Raw genomic sequence first — 9137 nt, forward strand, 5'->3', positions numbered from 1 at the left:
TAAAGTAAAATATTACATTCCATCAGAGTGGTGACACATTTTTCCAATAAATTAAGTCCCTTAGGTTGATCAAATGGATATATGTTTAGCCGAGTCCCATTGCTGATGTATGTGTTTTCTTTATTAAACTATACTCTTTTGAATAAAAATAATTATATTATATTTGTTTCGTTTCATTAACAATGTAAAAATATAGGAGCAACCATTGAAGAGCCCTAAAAGCCAATTGATCACACATGACACGACAAGTGTCTGCATAGCAAATCGTGTTCATGCTTGCAACTCTCTGACCTTTTTCCAATAATTGAGGTTAAACTAACCAAGAACGCGCCGACAGATTAATGAAGAGAATGATCTCACAATATTCTTTTATTTTGGATCAAAAGTAGAAAAAAAGATTCTTTTCCAATATTACCATCTTATTACAAAACCGAAATCTCTCTTTTTGATCAAAACCGAACCGTCGCCGGAAAGTCAGATGAAGTAAACTCAGTCGGAATAGCGTGATAGGTCCCGGTCTCTTCCACTGGAGCCCTGGTTGAACCTCTCTTTCTATCTTGACTTGGCGTTTTCTCCCATCCGTATCCGGGGCAGCCTCTCTTCGTGTTCTTTGGTCTACGTCTCCTATCCCCTCACTTCCCGCAGTGGTTCCTGGATTTCTTCGGGGCTTAGTGGGTCTGATATCGATCGCGGCTATCTGAGTATAGTTCAGCTAGATCGATTCGAATCCCATTAACACCTTTAGAGTCGGGGCGCTACTGATTCGTTTTGTTTATTTTTTGGAGGGGTTTAGGGGATAGCGTATTCACTCCTTGTCTGGAAATGGGGGGATACCCAGAACCGGTAACAACCTTTTATGTAACAAACCTTCCTGGGGGAGTGACAAGGATGATGTTATGGAGGGCGTTTCAACCTTATGGTGTAATGAAGGATGCGTATGTAGCACGGAAGAAAGACTCAAGGGGGAATCATTTCGGATTCATTCGATATGAGGGTGTTCGTGATGTGATGGCAACACTTCGGGGAATGAATACGGTTACAATTTTCGAAGCAAAGGTGAGTGTATCGGTAGCTAAGTTTGATAAGAACCATAGGGCATTCCAACGTATTAGTTATGGTGATACGGCTGGTAAACAACATCGTCCACTGCCACCGAGAGAAAACCCGGCTACAATAAAAAAACCGATTTACGAATACATGCCTGTCAAAAATGGAAGGTCATATTCAGAAGTTGTCAAAGGGAACGAGGTGACAAAAAAGGGAGAAGTCAAAACGGTGATAGCAGAGGAAAGGATTGCGATATACCCGGACCATTGCATGATGCGGGCGGTAATAATAGAACTAAAAAATGTATTAGCCCTGAAGGAGATAAGGAGGATGTTGGATGATGGGGGTTATAGTATGTACCCAGTATCATATCTGGGTGGTTTAAAATGCATGGTAGTGTTCAAAACAAAAAGAGAGGCAGTGGAATTCCTGGATAATAGTGGGTATGGAAGGGATCAACTAGTCGAGTCTGCATCACTTTGGACAGGTCAAGATATGCAATATGATCGGTTAATCTGGCTTAGGATAACCGGTATCCCCATTCACCTTAGGGATAGTAAGCTGTATGATATGGTGGGAGGGTGTTTTGGGAGAGTAGTGGGTGAATCGGATTTCTCCTAGGCAGGGATGGATAATTCTGATAATGGATGTTGGATAGCTACTGGTGCAGGTGAACGAATTGAGGAAGAGGTCAATATAGAATGGAGAGAAAAGACATACAAGGTGTGGGTATGCGAGGAGCCAAACTCATGGTTACAATCTGCAATTTCGGAATTAACGGATGACCGGAAGGAAGAACCGACGAAGTCATCGGAATCGGTGGCTGCACCGGAGGTCGACATGGAAGAAGGAGAGATCCAAGATGGTGGGAATGAGGAAGAGAATACAGAAGGACGGTCTAGGGAAACGGAACCGGTGACACCTTTGGTGCATGTGCATGGGGATCATTATGAGGGGACAGTTAATGATACGGAGGACAGGTTGGAAAAAGAGAATTTTAATGAGGATGGTGGGACCCGGATAGAAAATTGTGAGAACATGCAATATGGGGATTCTGTCTTTGAAATGGGCCATGGCCCAGGTACATTGTCAAGAAAAAGGCCTCGTAAGGCAAGACGCCCAGAAGTGTGGGATTCAGATATGGGAGATATAAACACCAATGGGCCAAATCACGTCCGCAACCTCGAAAGATCTTTTGACTTAAATGACACAACTCAGTGGGGTGGGGACTCTTTTAATGAACCGGTCAAAAACCTAGAAGCTGAAAAATCTAGAGATGAAGGTGGGGGGTTGGCTGGAACAAAAGAAGGGGGATCAGGTTTGCAGGATAGGGGAGCTCATGATCAGGTGAATGAAGAAGATGCTGGGATGGGGGATCCGAAAGATGCAAATGTCAGTAGGATTCTAGAAGAAACGGTGGATACAGTGGCAGTAGGAGTGGCTGTGGGTTTCAAACTTGACGGCTTCTTTAACAAGGTTAGTGAGGTTATTATTGGTGAAAAAATGGGTCTGCAATGAATTTTTTATCAATAAATTTAAGGGGGGTCAGGGACCAAAGGAAAATGGATTGGATAAGAGGATTAAAAACGTCTCACGGGGTACACTTCTTAGCAATACAGGAAACGAAGGTGGGGGGTATTTCGCAGTTTTCTGTTAATAAATTATGGGGAAGATCACGGTTTGAATTGGCATGGGTGGATGCGGTTGGCAGATCAGGAGGGCTAATTTGTATGTGGGATCCGTATGTTTTTGAAAAAACGGATGTTATTAAAGGTCAGAGGTTTATTGTGGTACAGGGCATTCTAAAACACACGGGAGAATTGATAAATGTGGTAAATGTATATGCATATAACGATCCTGTAGAAAGGAGGGAGCTTTGGGAGGAACTGTTAATTCTAAAACAGTCACTACAAGGCTTATGGGTATTTGGAGGAGATTTTAACGATGTTAGAGAACCAGGTGAACGCTTCAACTCGGAGTTCATTCCCCTCAACGCTGCACGCTTCAATCGATTTATAGAACTAGCAGAATTGGTTGAATACCAAATGGGTGGGAGGAAATATACATATCATTCGGATAATGGGGTACACAAAAGCAAGTTAGACCGATATTTGGTGTGTAGGGAGTTTCATGCTAAATGGCCGTCAGCTTCTGTCGTTGCCTTGTCTAACGTGGTTTCAGACCACTGCCCGATTCTCTTGTCTGTGCTGGTTCAGGATTTTGGGTCCATTCCAACGAGAATTTTCAACTCATGGTTAGTCTTGCCCGGTATCATGGATTTTATAAAACAATCCTTAGAGAGCTTTACATTCCAAGGGGCGGCCGATTTAGGTTTAGCAGTGAAACTAAGGTGGATAAAGTTCAAACTGAAGGAGCGGGTAAATGTAATAAAGGCAGAGAAGGAATAGGTCTACAAAGAGAAATTGGATATTCTGGAAAAATTAGAAACCACGGCTGAAGATCGGTTATTAACTCCGACTGAATTGGTGAAAAGGGCTGAATGCAAAAAAGTAATTATGGAGGTAGATAGGGCAAAAGTTATGGATCTGAAGCAGAAGTCTAGAATAAAGTGGGCTATGGAAGGAGATGAGAACTCGAGTTTCTTTCATAATATAGTTAACGCTAATTTAAGTTCTAACCGGATTAATGGGTTGATGATTGATGGGGTGTGGGAGACGAATCCGGTGTTGATTAAGGATGCAGTATGTTCGTTTTTCGCACAGAAATTTCAGGTACCAATGATCAATAGACCTGGCATGGCATGTCCGTATCTAAACCAAGTCTCGGATGACGATGGCAATATGCTAATAGCCCCTTTTACACTTGCGGAGATCAAAGAAGCAATTTGGGATTGTGGTGGTGAAAAGGCGCCGGGTCCGGATGGCATTAATTTTACCTTCATTAAGCGATGTTGGGCTTCTTTACAATCGGATTTCCGTCGGGTGTTTGAGGAATTCTCCATAAATGCAACCTTTTCTGCAGGATGCAGCTCCTCGTTCATTGCCCTTATCCCAAAGTGCAATGACCCAGACAGTATGGGGGACTACAGGCCAATCAATCTCATTGGTTGCATTAACAAGGTTATATCCAAAGTGTTGGCAAACAGAATGAAGCTAGTAATTCACAAACTGATTTCAGAAGAACAAACGGCATTCTTAGCAAATAGAAGTATCATGGATGGGCCATTGATCCTAAACGAGCTAATACCGTGGATGAAGGTAAAGAAAAAGGAAGGATTTATTTTTAAAGCGGATATCGAGAAGGCTTATGATTCTTTGAATTGGGGGTTCTTGGAAACAATTATGGAACAGATGAGCTTCCCTCCTGTGTATACGAAATGGGTTATGGCCACAGTAAAAAATGCCAGATCCTCAGTTTTGGTAAATGGGTCACCTACCCAGGAGTTTGGGTGTGGAAGGGGGTTGAGACAAGGGGACCCTTTGTCTCCTTTTCTGTTCATCATGGCCATGGAAGCACTAACGGGGGTAATGAAGAAGGCTTGCAATCTTGGTCTGTACGAGGGAGTTCGGTTTGACAGTCAAGGTTCGAGTATTTCTCACTTTCTTTATGCGGATGATGTAATTTTTGTGGGTAGATGGTCGGCCCATAGTATCAACAACTTGAGGAGATTGTTACGTTGCTTTTATCTTGCATCCGGGCTTCGGGTGAATCTTCTTAAAAGTAGTGTGTTCGGTGTGAATGTTGGTGAAGAAAGTATAGCAAATATGGCAAACTCCTTGGGGTGTAGAGCAGGATCTTTTCCCTTTAAGCATTTGGGGCTTCAAGTGGGTGCAAATATGAACTTGGTAAAAAATTGGCAGCCGGTGGTTGAGGTCTTTAAGAAAAGACTAGCTATATGGAAGGCAAAAACACTATCCTTTGGGGGAAAGTTGACACTAATAAAATCGGTGTTAAACGCACTTCCCACATATTATTTCTCGTTGTATCATGCACCCGAAAATGTCATAAATCAGCTTGAACGATTACGTCGGGAGTTTCTTTGGGGATAACACCGGAAAGAGGGAAAATGAGTTTGGTTGCGTGGGAAAATGTTATGACACCAAAAGATCTAGGAGGGGTGGGTGTAGGATCGCTAAAAGACGCAAATTTAGCAATGCTTGCTAAGTGGTGGTGGAGGTTTAAAACGGACCCTAATAGCTTGTGGCGTAAGGTGATTTGGAGCATACACAAGAATGAAAGATCATGGAATCCGATTCCCGGGAAGATGTCTACACCCGGGTCGTGGAAACAAATTGGAAAATTGTCGAAGGATATTGGAAAATATGGATTAATTTTGGCTGAGTGCTTTTGGGTCATCCCCGGAGTGGGTGATGCGGTAGCTTTTTGGAAAGACAAGTGGGCTGGTAATGAATCTTTAAAAGATATGTTTCCTATATTGTTCGAGTTGGAAAGAAGTAAAAATGTGTCGGTTGCGGAACGGGTGAAGAATGTGAATGGCACGATGATTCTGAACTTCTCCTGGGTAAGACAGTTGACATCGGCTGAAGAAGTGGATAATGTTCAAAGTCTATCCGAAGTGGTGCTTGGGGCTGCTAGGGAACATGGAACTGATAGGTGGCTGTGGGAAATGGATGGCTCAGGTATGTTTTCGGTTAAAAGCATAAAAGATGCTCTTCAACATGCTAGATTTTCAGATCTGGGCAATAACTTTGAATGGAATAATTGGGTCCCCATAAAGATTAATTTCTTGGCGTGGAGGGTGTCTTTGGACCGGGTTCCAACGCTAGCTGCATTAGCACATAGAAACGTTCATGTCGGCCAAATGGGATGTAGGTTGTGTGAGCAATATGACGAAGACTCGGATCATTTGTTTGTGAGCTGTGAGGTAGCACAGTTTGTTTGGGATTTCATATCTAATTGGTGCAGAATTTCGAGCATATATGCATTTACAGTGAAGGATCTATTGGATTGGCATAAAAATGTTCAAGGAAATGCTGTATGGAGGAAATTAATATATGCTATTATGCAAGTGGCAATTTGGGTGATTTGGCGAAGCAGAAACGAGGTAACTTTCAACGGCAAACAAATAAACAGGGAGCAAATGGTAAATGATGTCAAACATTTAAGTTATTTATGGGTCGGTAGTCGATCGCGTTTAAAGGAAGTGTCATGGGAGGAGTGGTGCAATTTTGATATGTCGAGTAAATGTTTGTAGGTTGATTTTGGTTTAATTGGTGTGTGTAATTGGTTTGGGCTAACATTTGGTTAGCCCTTTGAATAAATGAACAATTTTGTTGGCCGTTCAAAAAAAAAAAGTAGAAAAAAAGATGTGCAGTTTTATAGAAATCATAATTTCCATCTCCATCAATATCTTTTGTAGGAGCATTGCAATAGCGTGGAATTTCTTAATTATATTTTAATGTTATCTTACCAAGGGTGTAGGGAGTGGTTAAATACTTTGAGTGGCAAACCAAAAAACCGACCAATCAGAGCGCGCCAAGTCAATCAGTCAAAAGTGTTTAAATTTTGGTGAAAAGTGTTGGCAATGGTTTAAACACTTGGTGAAGTGGTAAACTATTTTTTTTTTAAAAAAGGAAAAATGTGTGATTGGTTGAGATAGGAATGGACCCCACCCACAATACCCTCCCTCTCTCTCCTTTCTCCCTCTTCCCGAATCGGTGTTCCCTCACCAATTTTCTTAACATGTTCGGCAAACAAGATGTTGGCGGTGGGGTGGTTAGCGGTGCCGGGTAGGTTTACCGCCCCCACACCGGACACCCTAAAAACTATATATTTTATACATCATGCATTCATATTGGTAATATAATCCATTTAACGTCTATAGCAATCAAACTTTCTATTGGCGTGGACCTAACCAAAGGTAAAGATGAGCCCCATACGTCTTTAGGGCTTAGGTGTAAGTATCTTATTCACCACGCTATGTATGCGGAATATATATATAGGAATTTAAAAACTATTTGAGTTGTGAAAACATGTGAAAACCTGATATAATAATCAATTTTTTACCTTGTTTTTTTTTTAACATATGTACATCTATACAAAAGAAAAAGTCAATAAAATTGGCTAGGGTGAATTACATTTTTCGTCTATTATTTGTATCTTGATGCAACAAATAATAGATCAAGTATAGTAGCTGGGCTGCTTAGGTAAAGGGTTGATGGGTTCAACTTTGCCTAACGCAGGTTGTGGGGTCCTCCCACGTTTGCAAGACGTGGAGAGAGGTTCACTAGTTTATTTTTGTTGTTTGCTAAAGATCCTTCTCTGAAGTGTGTTCAGATTCGGATCAATGAGCAAAAGGAATATGTGTGTTGGATGTGAAAGAGAGGAACTCGCATGAAGCAAGTACTCGAAGTGAATGACCAGAGATCTCAGGAATCAGGGCTGGCCAGGAATGTCCTGCTTAGTAAATGAAGTGTCTAATATATAGGAGAAGACATCACTCAAAGAGGAATGCATTTGACTAGTGACCATGCTTGCAGTGGGGGACTTACCCTTTCGGGGGTTGAAGCCTTTTGACCCGCGGATAAAAGTGTGTACTCTGTGGACCTGTATTGCTTTTGCGGCTGGTGAGTTGGTGAAGTAATCCAGAGACATGACTTTTTACTGTTCCGTGTTACTTTATCTCAATTCCCAAGGTTTTGAAGCTTTGAACCTTTTTACCTTTTAAGCATTCATGTATTAATGTCATTTTATTTGGTCTTGGGCTATCCCCGTCATCAGCCCCCCAAGTCAGAGGTTTTTGTGGGATGAGCTCAAAGACTTCTGACTTTTATACATGTATTTTACTGCTTAAAGGCTTCAAGGGTTCGAAACTTGAAGGGTTGGAAACGGTTTTGGGGTTTTTTGAATTTTGAATTTGACAAGACAGTTGACATGACTTGTGGCAGTTTGTCAGGCGGCAATTTTTAATTCTATCGCCTAATCATATTAATTCTAATCTCATTAATTTACATATACTTTAACACAAGAAACATCATTCGCTTTCTTTTTCTTAAGTTTTCCTCTTTTCGAAAACAAGTTAGTTTCCTCTGTTAATTTTCTGTTTAATTTCTCATATCATGGGTGCTCGTAAGGATTTGGCAAAGTCATTTTCTCGAATGACTCAGGAGGAAGTCGATTTGTTTTGTATGTTGTGGGGGATAGGGACGAAATTTAAACTGGTTGCACCGGCTTGTGATAAATCTATCAATGAATGTCCTCCTGATTCGATTGCTTTATATTGTCGGCATTTTGAGTTTTCCAATCTTTGTCACCCGTTTCAAACTTCGTTTTGAATATTCCGGAATATTATGAGTGTCTTTTGGTCAGATTCACCCCCTTGGCATGGCTTGGGTTTTACATTTTGAAATTTTGTGTCGGGCTTCCGGGTATGACCCATCTCTATTATCATTCCGCCGTTTCTTCCGGCTTGCTAAGAATGGTAATTGATTTACCTGCGAGACCACTCAAGTTGATACCTGTTTGGTTTCGTCCATGGTTTCTACACTGGAGGTCTGGAAGGACCGGTTTTTCTGGGTGTCAGAGGAGATTGTTCCTTTTAAACTTGTTTTGAGACACCCGGATGCCGTTTTGAACAAACCTGAGCCGTCTGCTTCCGACATAAATACTCGTTTTTTAGAAACTCTTAGGGAGTGCCCTTCAAGGCTTCGTCCTTTCCCTGAGCATTTGTTGGTGTTATTGGGTCTTAGTAAAGTGTGGGAAAAGGCCAATCGGGATCCGGTACTCATTAGAGATGGGAAGGGTATGCATTTATTCTTCTCGTGTTCTTTTGTTCCTATTTCTTTGTTTGCTTATGTGTTGTTATGTTTGTTTTGCAGTTATGTCTGCACTTGACTTTATCAAAAGTGATGATACTTCCGACGTTGCCTTTGATGATGTTGCTGCTACTCCTGGTGAGGATGCGGTTGTTAGGGGTTCTAATTATAGGTTCAAGGGTTCTGGTTATGTGAATGTTCCTAATGTCAGAGGTTTTACCAAGGCTACTGCTTCCAAGGGTTCTACTCGTCGTTCACAACGCCATCTGAAAGGTGTTGATCAGCCCTCTAGTTCGAAGCCTATTGATGTTAGTGATGATATTGAAGCATCAGCAGATCAAGCTATGGATGTCA

The 9137-nt window shown here is 41.6% G+C and overlaps 1 protein-coding gene across 1 annotated transcript; it reads left to right on the top strand.

Annotated features, from left to right (window-relative positions):
• Positions 1-888: 888 nt before the first annotated feature.
• Positions 889-1668, top strand: LOC110900868. The gene has a single exon (XM_022147728.1). It carries the CDS (start codon positions 889-891, stop codon positions 1666-1668), a length of 780 nt encoding a protein of 259 aa, XP_022003420.1.
• Positions 1669-9137: the final 7469 nt, after the last annotated feature.

Source organism: Helianthus annuus, chromosome 13, assembly GCF_002127325.2.
Source record: "Helianthus annuus cultivar XRQ/B chromosome 13, HanXRQr2.0-SUNRISE, whole genome shotgun sequence".
Classification (NCBI taxonomy): domain Eukaryota; kingdom Viridiplantae; phylum Streptophyta; class Magnoliopsida; order Asterales; family Asteraceae; genus Helianthus; species Helianthus annuus.